The following is a 14819-nucleotide window of genomic DNA, read 5'->3' on the forward strand; positions in this document are numbered from 1 at the left end:
TTTGCAGTTTGTCATCTTCTACACTCTGGCTGATCTTTCATTGATCCTGTTATAATTAAAATCTTATAGATTTGCTGAGTATGGCTGAAGGAAAATGAATCTCAGGGTTGTATGTGGTACATATATGAACTCTGGTAATAAAATTTACCTTGAACATGGACCCTCTGGTCCATGTGGGTTTGATACCCTGTCTACAAAATGATTTTATAATCTAATTGAGAAACTGTCCGATGTAATTATTAAGCGGGGAGATAAAGTTCAGAGCACCAGACCCACATGGACCAGAGGGCCTGCTCCTGAGACGGACTCTACAAGCACTGTTACCCCTAAGCTGCATGGGAGCACAGCCACGCAATAACTGAAATGCTCCTGTGCACATGGCCTTCGCTGCCACGCATCTAGAATCTTCTTTTAAATAATGCTAATACAAGCTTGAAATTATACTAAAATAATTTTGAAATCTATATTAATACGATTGTGAAATACATAAATTTTCTAAATAATAAATGTACCGCAAGCTGTACTTTGGAAGTTGCATTGTCAGTGTTTCAATCTACCGTTACAAACTGTAACAATAAACACAGAATGGAAGTCAGCCGCTCACTGTTAATAAACCATCGGCCCGCCAACACCATCTAAATTTAAAAGTTTATGAAACGTGAAAGATTTGTTATTGTAATGTTATTTAATTACACCCGTCAATTAATTAAAAAGTATGTGGTTTCAATTTTCATTCTAAATATTCACAGTATGCATATTACAAAAAAGAAACATTTAAAGCAATGTGTAAAGATCTCCTGCTCAGAGAAATGGTTGGCCCGCACAACCTTTAAAAAAAAACACTGGACAGAAGAACTTTGCTTCCTGAATACTTCTGGGTGTATCTTATGGATTTTGGGCTGCTGATCATGAAAATCACCATGAAATCTCCATATCATGCACTACTTTTTTTTTTAAATTGCCTTTGTTATTTCAATTCATAATTCAACTGGTGCCAAGGTTAAGGAAGGCATGTTTGTTGGCTCCCAAATCAGGTCAAAGTTCAAAGTAAAATTTATTATTGGAGTACATACATTACACGTCACCACATACAACCATGAGAGTCATTTTTTACAGGCAATCTTAGCAAATCTCTAGAACAGTAACTAAACAGGGTATGTAAACATCAAGAACTGTAAACTGAACAAACTGTGCAAATGCAAATAACATACAAACAGCTATAAATAACGAGCATGAAATAACAAGATAAAACTGTCCTTAAAGGAGTGTAGTTATCCTCTTTTATTCAAGACCATGATGGTTGAGGGGTAGTAACTGTTCTTGAACCTGGTGGAGTGAGTTCTGAGGCTCCTGTACCTTCTACCTGATGGCAGCAGTGATAAAAGAGCCTGACCTGGGTGGTGGGGGATTTCTGATGATGAATGCTGCTCTTTTACGGCAAGGTTTCATGCAGATGTGCTCAATGGTTGGCTGGTTTTACCCGTGATGTACCGGGTTGAATCCACTAACTTCTGGAGGATTTTCCACTCAAAGACCTTGGTGTTTCCATACCAGGCTGTAATGCAGCCGCTAAGCACACTTTCCACCACACATCTATAGAAGTTTGCCAATACTTCTGATGACGTGACAATCCCGCCAGAGATTCCGGAGGAAGAAGAGGCGCTGCCGCGCTTTCTATGCAATTATATTTATACGTTGGGTCCAAGATAATGACACCCAGGAATTTAAAGTTACTGACCCTCTGATCCTCCGATGAGGACTGGCTCATGGACCCTGGGTTTCCCTCTCCTGAAGTCCACAGTCAGTTCCCTGTTCTTACTGACATTGAGTCAGAGATTGTTCCTGTTGCCACCACTCAGCCAAGTTTTCAATCTCCGTCCTGTACGCCGATTCATCACCCCCTTTGATACGGCCCACAGCAGTGGTGTCGTCAGCAAACTTGTATGTGGTGTCGGAGCTGTACTTAGCCGCACAGTCACGGGTGTCAAGCGAGTAGAGCGGGGGCTGAGCACACCCCCCCCCCCCCCCCGTGGTGCTCCTGTGCTGATGGAGATTGTGGAGGAGATGTTTTTGCCAAACCGAATCTGAAATCCGAAGCAGGAGGTTGGGGAGGGTGTTTGCATTGAGGCCCAGGTCCTGGAGTTTACAGATCACTTTAGAGGGGATGATGTTAAATGCAGAGCTGTAATTGACGAAGAGCATCCTGATGCATGCATCTTTGCAGTGCAGATGTTCCAGGGTTGGAAGAGCCAACAAGACAGCATCTGGTGTCGACCTGTTGCTTCGTTAGGTGAACCGGAGTAGATCCAAGTCACCAGTCTAACAGGAACTGACCAATACTAGCCTTTTGAAACATTCCATCGCTGTGGACATAAGTGCCACTGGGCGATAGTCAGTTAGACAGGTTACCACGCTCTTCGTGGGCACTGATGTGATCGAAGCCCGCTTGAAGAGGGGGGGTACCACACACTGCCACAGCCAGAGGTTGAAGATATCTGTGAATACACCAGCCAGTTGGTTGGCACAGGTCTTCAGTACTCAGCCAGGTACTCCATCCAGATCTGATGTTTTCCTTGGATTCACTCCCTTGAAGGCAGCCCATATGCCATCTTCATCAGGAGACGTGGGGGTGCGTGACGGTTCCTCCCTGTTCTGGTGGTCAAAGCGAGCATAGAACGCATTGAGTTTATCTGGAAGCAAAGCTTCTTATGTCACTAGATTTACCTTTGTAGGAGATTACGGCACTCAAGCAGCACCGCAGCTGTCGATTCCAGTTTTTTCCAGAATCTTTACTTTGCCCAAGAGATGGCCTTCTGGAGATCATACCTGCACCTCTTGTAGCATTCTTGATCTCCAGACTTGAATGCCTCTGATCTGGGTCTCAGCAGATTCCAGGCTTCATTGTTCATCCGGGGCTTCTGAATGGGCTCCTGATCGATTTCATGGGGACACAGTCATCCACAGCTGTCTTAATAAAGTCTGCAGTCATCAGTGACAGCCAATTCAAAGAACTTCCAGTGGGACCGGAGAAAATCACATGGAAGGCATTCAGGGATGCTGTGCAACTACAGAGCACCAAACTACGTGCAGCTGGTTGACAACAGGCTTCAAGCACACAAAACCATGAAGTGTAACATGTCACTGAAGATTCATTTTCTGCATTCCCATTTAGACTTCTTCCCTGCAAATCTTGGCACTGTCAGTGACGAGCACGGTGAAAGGTTTCACCAGGACATTGCGGTCATGGAGAAACGGTATCAGGGCAACTGGAATCCATCAGTGCTGGCTGATTATTGTTGGACACCCCAATTTACAATGGGTCCCACCAGATACAATAGATTTCCCCAACAGATTTACGGGTGAAATATTGCCTCGCCTGGAAGGACTACTTGGGGCCCTGATGGGGGTGAGGGAGGAGGTGAATGGGCAGGTGTATCAGGGCAACTGGAATCCATCAAAGCTGTCTAATTATTGTTGGGCACTTAAGCGAGAAGCCTCAGACACTGAGTACAAAAATCATTAACAGATCATTTTTATCTTTGTTCAACTATTGCAAAGTGTTAGAACCATTATGCAATTAAATACATTATATTCAATAAAATTAATTTCTTGTTTCTCCGAATTCCAGCGTGATACGAGTAGTCCGATATTATATTTGAGTTCAGCTTCAACTGCTCTATCATAAACAAAAAAAAAAATTGAGGAAGCAATGCTTTAGGAAAAAAACTATTGTCCGGTGTCATTAGAAATGAACATTGTCTCCGGCAACCAGTTGCATCCACTTTACACTAACCCTACCTCAATATCATTGTTTTCCCCACATTCTGCCACACATTTATAGAGCAGGGGAATATTACAGTGGGAACTAACCAATGTGGTCTTAGGGACACTCGTGTGGTCCTCAGGAGAATCTTGTGAAAACAGCGGCTGGAGCCACGATGATACGTACTGAACACTATCTGTGCCCGTTGAATTTTGTACTTTTATCATCAGGTGCACCCTCACTTCCTTCCGCTCCAAAAAAAACTGTCTTAGTCTATCCAATCTCCTTACAGTTACACATCCACCCCTTAACCTGTTCAGGGACATCCCTTCACAACTGGTTGTTGACTTTAGGAGGAGACGAATTGAGATCCATGAGCCAGTCCTCATCGAGGGTCAGAGGTGGAGAGTGTCAGCAACTCTAAGTTCCTCAGTGTCATTATTTCAGAGGACCTGCCCTGGGCCCACCTCACAAGTGCAATTACGAAATTTTTAGGAGTTTCCGAAGATCAGCATGACTTCTAAAACTCTGGCGAACTTCTACAGATGTGTGGTGGAGTTTAGGTTGACTGGCTGCAACACAGCCTGGTATGGAAACACCAATGAGCTCGAACAGAAAAGCCTACAAGAGTAGTGTATATGTCCCAGTCCAAAATGGGTAAAGCCCTCCCCACCACTAAGCACATCTACACCAAACAAGTCAAAGGAAAGTAGCATCCATCATCAGGGACCCCCACCACCCAGGTCATACTTTCTTCTCTCTGCTGCCATCAGGAAGGAGATACAGGAGCCTCAGGTCCCACAGCACCAGGTTCAGGAACAGTTATTACCCCACAACCATCAGGCTCCTGAACCAGTGTGGATAACTTCACTCACCACAATGAGCCTCAGGTCCCACACCACCAGGTTCAGGAACAGTTGCTACTTTTCAACTATCAGGCTCCTGAACCAAAGAGGATAACGTCACTCACCCCAGTATTCCCACACCTATGGACACACTTTCAAAGACTATCTCATGTTCTTGATATTTATTGCTTTTTATTTATTATTTCTTTATTTTTGTATTTGCAGTTTGTTGCACACTGATTGAACACCCAAGCTGGGCAGTCTTCCATTGATTCTGTTATTGTTTTTTTATTCTATTGTGCATTTATTGAGCATACCCACAAGAAAATAAATCTTAGGGTTGTATATGGTGACACAGATGTACCTTGATAAATTTACTTTGAACTTGAAGGGTCTTAGCCCAAAACGTCAACTGTTTATTCCTCTCCACAGATGCTGCCTGAACTCCAGCATTTTGTGTGTGTTGCTCTGGATTTCCAGCATCTGCAGAATCTCTTGTGTTTATACATTTATAAAATTGTATTTGTCACATGTACACTGAATCATACAGTGAAATGCGTCAACAACCACAGTCCAAGGATGTGCTGGGGGCAGCCCGCAAGTGTCACCTTGAATCTAACACCAACATAGCATGCCCACCACTCATTAATCCTAACCTGTAGGTCTATGGAATGTAGGGGGAAACTGGGGCATGTGGAGAAAACCCACGCAGTCACGGGGAGAACACATCAACTCTTTACACAGTGGGGTGATCTCACGGTTGGCGCTGTGAAGCGTTACGCTAACCGCTACCATGCTGCCCTGGAGTTCCACTTTCAAAACAGACGACGTCAAGAACAAGACCACCACCCCAGGGGCACGGTGGAGGAGCAGCCTTAAAAAAAGGTTTTGGAGTAGCAGAGAGGCAGGTGGAGCCCACCAAAGCTCATGGCTAAGGGCTGGGCCCCCCCCCCACCCCCAAGTACGATGAAGGAGGCTCCAACCGTCATCAGGCTTTGAGGTCTGACCTCAGCTTGATGACAAATGTGGTGGAAAGAGATGGAGGGCAGTAAGAGGTGTACATGTAAACACACACAGAATGCTGGGGGAGTTCAGCAGGGCAGGCAGCATCCATGGAAACGAAAAAAAGCAGTCGACATTTTGGGCTGACACCGCTCTTCGGGACTGAGAAGGAAGGGGGAAGATGACTGAAGATAAAGGTGGGGTGGTGGAGTTGATAAGAGGATAGCTGGAAGGTAATAGGCTGGTGGGAAAGGTCAAGGAAGAAAGAATTAATAGGAGAGGAAAGTGGACCATAGTAGAAAGGGAAGGAGGAGGGGACCAGTGGGAGGTAAGAAGAAAGAAAGGTAAGAGCAGGGAATAGAAGTGTACAGAGAGGTACCACATCTGACTGCCCAGATTCTCCAACAGGATCACCAGGGGGCATCAAGATGGCACAGCTGGTGGAGCCAATGCCTCAGAAAGGTGGTGATCCAGGTTCATTCTCAATCTTGGATGCCTTCTGTGTGGAGCTTGTCCATTCTCTCTGCAGCTTTTGAGTCTAGTCAAGCCTATTGTCATTTAACTATGGACATGTACACTGTCAAAGGAGGCAGCGTTCCTCCAGACCGGGGAGTAGCACACATAACATACATATAACACACAATAACCTAGGAAAGTAGGATAAAATCTACAAATGAATTACGCACAAAGTGCATAAATTGAACATTCCCAGGTACAGAACAGATTAACCAGTGACAGTTCAAATGGAGTTTGGGAGACTAACGGCCTGAGGGAACAAGTTGACTCCCCTTCTGACCATTCTTGTCTTTATGAATTGGAGTCTCTGACCTGATGGCAGAAAGTCAAAGAAGATGGGTGGGATCTTGATAACACTAAGCTCCCTGCGTACGCAGCACTCCCGATGAATGTCCCCGGTGAACGGTAGGGAGACCCGTGATCCTCTTGGCCGATCTCACAGTCCTTCAAAGGGACTTCTGGTCTGATGCTTGGCTGCATGGATTTCCCCAGCTCCCTCTCACATCCCAAAGGCACGTGGATCCGTGGGTTAACTAGCAGCTGTAAGACCCACCTAGTAGATTCGGGAGTTGTGGAATGGGAGGGATCGATGGGAATATGGGAATCTAAGGTGAGTGGAAATGGGAGCTGATCACCACCATGGACTTGACTGGCCTGATTCCTGACAGTCTCTCACTAACGCAGAATCAGAGTACTGCAGCACAGAAACAGGACCTTCGGCCCATCCAGTCCTTGCTATTCTGCCTAGACAGTCAACCTGCACTTGCGCCATACCCCTCCTATCCATGTACTTATCCAAACTTCTCTTAAACGTTGAAATCAAACCCGCATCCACCACTTCTGCTGGCAGCTCATTCAAAACACTCACCAACCTGAATGAAGATTTAATCCCCACCCTGAAGATCCCTTAAACCAGGGTCTCCCAGCCTGGGGTTTACAGACCCCTTGCTTAATGGCATTGGCCCATGACATAAAAAAAGATTGGGAACCCCTGCAAATATTAACCCATGACTTCTGGTTCTAGTCTCACCCAACCTCAGTGGCAAAAAGCTTGCTTGCATTTACTCTGTCTATCATCATCATGTACCATGATGTATGGCGTGGCCAGTCATGGTCTTCCATCTGTCTTTAACCCGAATGAAGACCCTCCTCACGTTGTTGTTGTTCTGTTCTCTCTCCCTGGCCGTGATTGTTCCAGCACAAGATGTAGCGCCTGCTTAGCCCCCCACTCCCCCAACTCCCCCCCCCCCCGATCGGGGTCATGTGAAGCCATGGGAGCAAGTGGGGGGGGGGTGGTCGTATGAGCAGCCGGTGCAGATCAGAAGTCCTGGTTATGTGACCACTGACAGCACAGCGGTACACATAACGTACATACAACACCATTAACGCAGGAAAGCAAGGATAAAATGAATTACACACGAATAAAGTGCATAAATTAAACACTGTCAGGTACAGAACAGAGGCTAACGACCTGAGGAAAGAAGCTCTTGCCTTCCTCATGCACTGACTGATCAAGAACGTCAGGCAGCCAGTCTCAGAGAGTACTGATCATGGCTGGGTCAATAAGACACTGCCCAGAAGAAGACAACGGCAAACCACTTCTGTAGAAAAAGTTGCCAAGAGCGATCATAGTGAAAGAGCATGATCGTCCACGTCATATGACACTGCACTTGACGATGGAGGGGACGATGCAAAGACTGTTGGATTTAACGGAGGCAGGGAAGATGCATCACCGTGAGGCTTCAGCCATCTCTCTGATGCGACCGTATCAAAGACAGAGATGGCAGGTGCATGAAGGAAGCAACGTACAAATCACTGGAGGAACTCGGGGGTGAGAGGTAGGTAGGAAATGCGAGTTTCAGTTTTAACACAGGCACATCGAAACATACGCTGAACGGTGCTCCCGATGCGGCCTCCTCTACATCGGTGAGACCCGCTTTAAATTGGGGGAACCGCTTCACCGAGCACCTCTGCTTCATCAACCAAAAGCAGAACTCCCCAGTGGTCAAACAGCTTAGTTCCCATTCCCATTCCTACAGCCTCATGGTGGGGGAGCAACACCTTGTATTCCATCTGGGTAGCCTCCAACCTGATGGCATGAATATCAACTTCTCCTTCCAGTTAAAAAAAAACTCCCTCCCCACTCCCTTCTTTTTCTGTTGCCCACTCTGGCCTCTTACCTCTTGGCACTTGCCTATCACCTCCTCCGGGGTCCCCTCCTCCTCCTCTTGTCCACTCTCCTCTCTTATCATATAACATCAACTGCTTATCAGCTGAGGAGTGTTTGATGCCTCGTGGCCTACACTCACTGGATTCGGAAGAACTGGGGGGGTGGGGGTGGGAAGAGAATCTCATTGAAACATATCAAATGTTGAAAGGCCTTGACCGAATGGATGTGGAGAGGATGTTTCCTGTGGTGGGGAGAGTCTAGCACCAAAAGACATGGCTTCATTTAGAATGGGGGTCAGGAGGAATGTCTTTAGCCAGAGAGTGGTGGATCTGTGGAATTCATTGCCACAGGCAGCTGTGGAGGCCAGGCCTGTATATGTACTTAAGGCAGAGGTTGATATTCTGGATTAGTCAGTACATGAAGGGCCATGGGGAGAAGGCAGCTGAGAGACCTTCTCATGTTAGTGAAATATTCTGGTTGTTTTAACAACCAGCAACTGTAGGGTGTGTGCTGGGGGCAGCCCACAGGTGTGGCCAGCCATACCAGCTCCAGCAAAGCATGCCCTCAAAGTTCAACTGAAAACGCAAAGCACGGAACAAGTCACCACGTTTTGAGAAGCTGGGAGGTGATCGATAGGAGAGTCAAAGAGCTGGAGGAGGTGTAATCTGATAGGAGAGGACCAGGCAGGACATATTGATGCAATTATGAAGGGGGGGTGAGGATGGGGTAGATGTTCCTATCGTTCATTCTATATGGGCATTCTTGCGTTGTGGATGTATGTGAAGAGCAAGAATTTAACGTTGTATACATTCTCTGATATTAAACCAACCTTTGAACAAGACACACCACCAACATTTGGAGTTTGAAGAGATTTGGTTATGTCACTTCCAGCAAGTCTAGCAAATTTCTACAGATGTGCCGCGAAGAGCCAGGTTGCCCAAGCTGCAGAGAGCTGTAACCTCGGCCAGCAAATTCACCGGCATAGCGCCGGGCATCCACATCTTCAACAGGCGGCGTCCATCGCTAGGTACCCCAATCCCCCAGTGCATGCCTCTTCTCCGTGCTACCATCCGGAAGAGGACACACACACACACTCTCACACTCACACTCTTTCGGGAACAGCGTCTTCCCGTTCTGGCAGTAGATATTTTTGTTGAACAAACAAGGAACCGGTGAACACCACCTCACTGATCCTTACAGGCAGCGGCGAGAATGGAACCGGCAGATGCTGGAAATCCGAGACACACACACACACACACACACACACACACACACACACACACACACACACACACACACACACACACACACACACACACACACACACACACACACACACACACACACACACACAATGCTGGAGGAACTCAGCAGGCCAGGCAGCATCTATGGAAAAAAGGTGCAGTCGCCGTTTCGGATAGAAACCCCTCGGCAGGACCTGGTACTGCAAAGCGTTGTGCTACCGTGCCGTCCGGATTTCGAAGTCATGACAATAGACAGAAGTGTGCGAGAGGGGGTGCGGAGAGCCTCGCACCTGCATTCACCCAGCGAACACCAGTTAGTGCTCCGCTTCCCCTCTTTTATCCGGATTCTACCCTCTTACCGAAACGTCAAACAATGCATTTCTCTCTAAAGGTCTGGAGTTCCCAACCGGAGGTCCACAGGCGCCTCGGTTAATATATGGTATTAATGCCTGGCCTGCATTCAGCGTGTGTTGCTGTTCTGGATTTCCAGCATCTGCTGAATTTCTCGCGTTCGAGGTGTCGCCAGCCCGTGTGCGGCAAAAGCTCTCCCGCCACCTGCCGCCGGCCGCAGACTCTGCAACAGGGGCCGGCGCGATGCAGATACCCGGCTGGAGGCAGCTAGCGGCCTGGCTATAATAACCAAGGTCCTCCAAAGCTGATGGCAATGTCTTCTTTTGAAGTTAGGCGTGAAATCAGCTCCAGGTCTCTCGGAGAGCCACTCACTCGTAACCCCATTCGCTTCAACAGCCCCCCTCTCCCCACAGGTGTAATAAGTAGATGTGCGACCTCAATTCATCCACCTTCCACTTCACGCTTTTCCAATGGAAAGGGGAGAGAAATCACACGAAACACGAAAATAACTTCCGCGAAGTGACTGCAAACCAGTTGACACCGCTACATTGATGGCGCTGGAATGCGCTCCGGCCTTGCGCTATTAAAGGAATTAAAGCGACTCCCCGTCGCGGTGGGGTCACGTACGATCCGGAGACACCCGAGACCGGCTGGACGAACTCGGCATGTGCGAGAGCGGACAGGAGTTGTCCACGATTCGCGTCTAAACCCCACGCCCCCAGCAGCCCGCACACACCGCCCAGAGCTCGGCTGAGAAGCAGCCACGTTATCTTCGGTCCTGGACTGTCAAACTCAGGATCCCCCCCCACTGAACTAAAAAATAACAAATGTCCGGCTATCCCCATTTTAAATCGTAGCACCCTCAGAATTGTTAATTTATAATTGCTCCAAGGATGAACTTCACTGGGCTGCACGGTAACGCAACGCCTTACAGCACAGGTGACCCGGGTCCAGTTCCCTCCGCGGCCTGTCACCGCGTGCGTTTCCCCCCACGATCCAAGGACGTGCCCCTTGGTAGATTAAGTGGTCATTGTAAATTGTCCCGTGATTAGGTTCCGATTAAATCAGCGGATTGCTGAGTGGCGCGACTCGGAGGGCCTATTCCGCGCTGCGTCTCAGTAAGTAATGAAAGTACATGCATCACGCGTATGTCGCGGACTGTACTTCTTCCTACAGATGCTGCCTGGCCTGCGTTTTGTGTGTGTTGCCTGTGTTAGGGATTTGCCGTGGCGTGGTGGTCCACCGAGGACATCCAACAATAAGCAGCAGTTAACTATTAATAAACAACTATTAATAACGAATTGCACAAAATATAAAGTTAGAGGTTAAAGTAGAAATGTGGAATAAAATGCACATAAATACTAATTTACAATATAAACAGCATTATATTTTTTTACAATATAAACAGTATTATATTTTTTATTGAGATACAACGCAGGCTCCGGCCCTTCGAACCGCGCCGCCCGGAGATTCCCCGAGTTAACCCCAGCCTAATCACGACCCAGAATTGAACCCGAGTCGCCTGTAAACCGTTGTGCTACCACAACACTTCGGAACTTTAAAAAAAAGACGATTTAAAGTGTCTGCAGCGACGGGGTGATAGAGTGTGCGGGGTAGTAACCAGAATAGTCGCTTTTACTAATCAATTAGTGATTTTCCCCCATTGAAAATAGGAACGTGAAATTCTGTACGCCATCGTTATTTACAAAGGGCCCAAGAACCACGTTTGTTTCGCCAGGTCTGAACCAGCTGTTCCTCCCGAGGTTCCACTCGGCTTCTGTTCCCCGCCCGCTTATCCCGGCCAGATCACCCTGATTACAACCACACAACGGGCCGGCGGAGAGGTTGGCCGGTGGAACCGTAGGCAGCAGGTCAAGCAGCGTCAATGGAGATACGTTTCGGACTGTGAGACCCTTCATCAGGACTGAAAAGGAAGGGGGAAGAAGCCAGAATAAGGTGGGGAGGGGGGGAGGAGTACACGCTGGCAGGTTTTTGGGTGAGCCCAGGTGATGGGGAGGGGGATGAAGTGAAAAAACTGGGAGGTGATAGGTAGAAGAGGTGAAGGTTTGAATGAAGAACCGATTAGGAAGGAGAGTGGGCCTTGGAAGGTGAAGGGGTACCGGGAGGGGAAGGGGGAGTTGATGGACAGTTGCGGGGAGAGAGCAAAATGGGAACCAGAATAGGGGATGGGGATGGAGAGAAGAGGGAAAGACGTTAGCAGAAGTTAGTGAAATCGTTGTTCATGCCATCAGGATGGAGGTTACCAAGACGGAATAAACCTCAAACCCGACTTTGGCCTCCTCACGGTTATGGACCGGAATGGGAAGGGGAAGAAGACTTTTTGGCAGACGGCAATTTTCTCCCTTCCCTTGTCACCCTCCAAGGGAAGTCGCGCTACGACTACACCCAGCCTAGAGAGTGCACCGGAATTCCAACAAGGAGGGTCTCCGGCAAGCAGAGGGAAGGGATGGATATTGAGAGGGAATGCCTTTATCGTGACTCCCAGTGGCCCAGCGTGGCTTCAGTCTCCGGCTGGACCCACAGAGCCATTGCGGATATATTTTTAAGTCTTGAATTATAAGGGTATTATCGGTTATTATATTTAAATTAAAATATCGGAAGTGTTTCGTATCCCAGTGTATAGGTCCCACGTGACCAGGCAGAACTTTGTACCGGCCTCTTTCTGTTTCCCAATAAAACTAGAAAGTTGTGGGGATACAACAGTCCAGGGAGAACTATCGACTCTCGGCCCGAGACCCGTTTCCATCTCCGCCGATGCTGCCTAACCTGATGAGTGTTTCTGCCATTGGGTATTCAGATTGCAGGTGTCCGGCATCTGAATTTTAAAACTTCGCTCTTCCCAACTCGTAGTTGGAAATTGCTATTGGGTCTTCAGTCGGGCGGCGCGTTCTCGATCCCCACCTGAGGGGGAGTGGTGGCGGGGGAAGGTACCCACCTCCTTAGGAAGGAGAGGAGGAAGACGGTGAAAGGAGAAAGGAAGACGGTGAAAGGTATTGTGACTCGCGGGGGTGAGGGGCGAATGACGCAGAATTTGCCCTTTGAATACCCGTACACAAGAGATTCTGCAGATGCTGGAAATCTACACACACACACACACACACACACACACACACACACACACACACACACACACACACACACACACACAGAGTCAGGCAGCATTCATGGAGAGAGAATGCGGATAACTCTTTATTCCTCTCCCCATCGACGCTGCCTGGCCTTTTAATATCTAAATCATTTACGCGGGTGGGGCTGCGCGCCCTCTGGAGGAATCCGCGGTAACTCGCCGTGCATTGCTCTCTACGTTCCTTCAAATAAAAGGCACACAAAAAAAAAATCACAAATTCGGTAACTACTCCTTCCACATGCCAGGACAGTTACTGTGCGTGGACCAGTTCCCAAGCCTTGGTTTGTATGGGAGCGGTTCCATGTGCAGACGGAGATGAGAGCGATTGGCGAATCTGAAGCTTTTCCTGATGTCACCTGTCTGAACACGGCCTTGTCTCGACTTGACCCACTATCCACAACACTTAACGCCGCCGCTCTCCTGGAGCAAACCGCTCCCCAGTCTAAACTGGGTAGTGAGGTAACCCCTCGACCATCAACTCAATGGAAATATTTTCTCAATGAATTTCCGAGCGCTCTCTTTAAAAACACCAAAAGGTTTGATTCATAATCTGCAAGGATCGCGTTTACAATAAACTTTCTCCGTACCAGAGGAACCGCAGATACATTTTTTTTTAAATGGAGACAAGGAGGGAAAGGAGGGAGATCGGGCACGGGGCTGGTGACTCCATCCCGTAAAAACCCAGAGCTACAGAAGCGCCAAAGACCTTGTCCCTGGGGAAAAAGGATTTTGGAAGATGGGCTACACCTGAGGTCGGCTTGAAAGACCGGTCCAGGACAGTGGACTCTGGCCAACCTCTGTCGGCGGCTTATGCCCCTGGACGGGTGATGGGCTTTAAGAACTTGTGCGTTTGAATTTTACACGGGTAAAACTTTGGGCGAAATTGGGCTTTTTAAAAAAAATAATGTTCACAGTTTTCAAACGTGTGCCCCAAAATCGCACTGCGTAATAATTATTGACTCGAATCGACCTCGTAACCGTTCGGGCGCACAGCTTACCAGGGTCCGGTCGAATCGAGGCGGTTTCGAGGGCGTGGAGAAGCCGAAGAGTTCTATGGTCAGGAGGATGAGAGAGAGAGGCGACATGCTGCAGCTGTAGGGGTTGATGTTGTGAAGGGAGGGGAGAGAGAGAGAGAGAGAGGGGGGGGGGGGGTGAAGAAAGAGAGATCCCCGAACACGCTGTTCGGCTGCTGACAGGTTTCAAACTTTCTTCCTGGTCTCGTCACTTGCAGCGCAGAAGTTTCGCTGCAACTTTCTGCCGGGATTCACCGACCCTGACTGCAGAGGAAAGAACCGACGGGCACTCGTGACTTCTTTTGCCCGCACTCTCTCAGCTCTTGCCCTGTATGGTCGCTGCCACTTTTAACCGGACTGTTTGGGTCCCGTCCACCCACGTGGAAGCCCAGCAAACCCCGCCTTCCGCGCCTTGGGGCCGCGCCCATTACCGAAGAGAAATCACCTCCCCGCGTCCCTTCAATGAAAACGGGAGCTCTCGTGTCGGGAGATCGGGATTTCCTTCACGCACTGTGATTTTCTTAAAGCATCACCTCTCCCTGATTTTACTGACAGTACTTTCTTGGTGAAATCTTCGGAAAGCCAGTCCTTGTCACTCTAAGCGAAACGCAAAATGCTGGAGGAACTCAGCGGGCCTGGCAGCGTCTGGGGAAAGTTTTGAAGGGTCGGTTTTTCAGACCAAGACCCTTCAGCAGGACTGGAGTGGAAAACAAAGACGACGAGTAGATTTAAAAGGTGGGGGGAGGGTAGGGGAAACCGGGTGGGGG

The 14819-nt window shown here is 48.3% G+C and overlaps 1 protein-coding gene across 3 annotated transcripts in view; it reads right to left on the minus strand.

Moving 5' to 3' along the window:
- LOC140737369 (SPARC-related modular calcium-binding protein 1-like) overlaps positions 1-14517 on the minus strand; it is a 237157-nt gene extending 222640 nt beyond the window's left edge. The window contains exon 1 of one of the 3 annotated variants that reach the window (XM_073063830.1): positions 14038-14517. In XM_073063830.1, coding sequence (XP_072919931.1) covers positions 14038-14124 — 87 coding nt within the window. In that variant the 5' untranslated portion in view covers positions 14125-14517. The remainder of the gene's footprint in view (positions 1-14037) is intronic. The other 2 variants (XM_073063829.1, XM_073063831.1) reach the window with 2 other exon arrangements.
- Positions 14518-14819: the final 302 nt, after the last annotated feature.

The sequence above is a fragment of the Hemitrygon akajei genome, chromosome 12 (genome assembly GCF_048418815.1).
Source record: "Hemitrygon akajei chromosome 12, sHemAka1.3, whole genome shotgun sequence".
NCBI lineage: Eukaryota > Metazoa > Chordata > Chondrichthyes > Myliobatiformes > Dasyatidae > Hemitrygon > Hemitrygon akajei.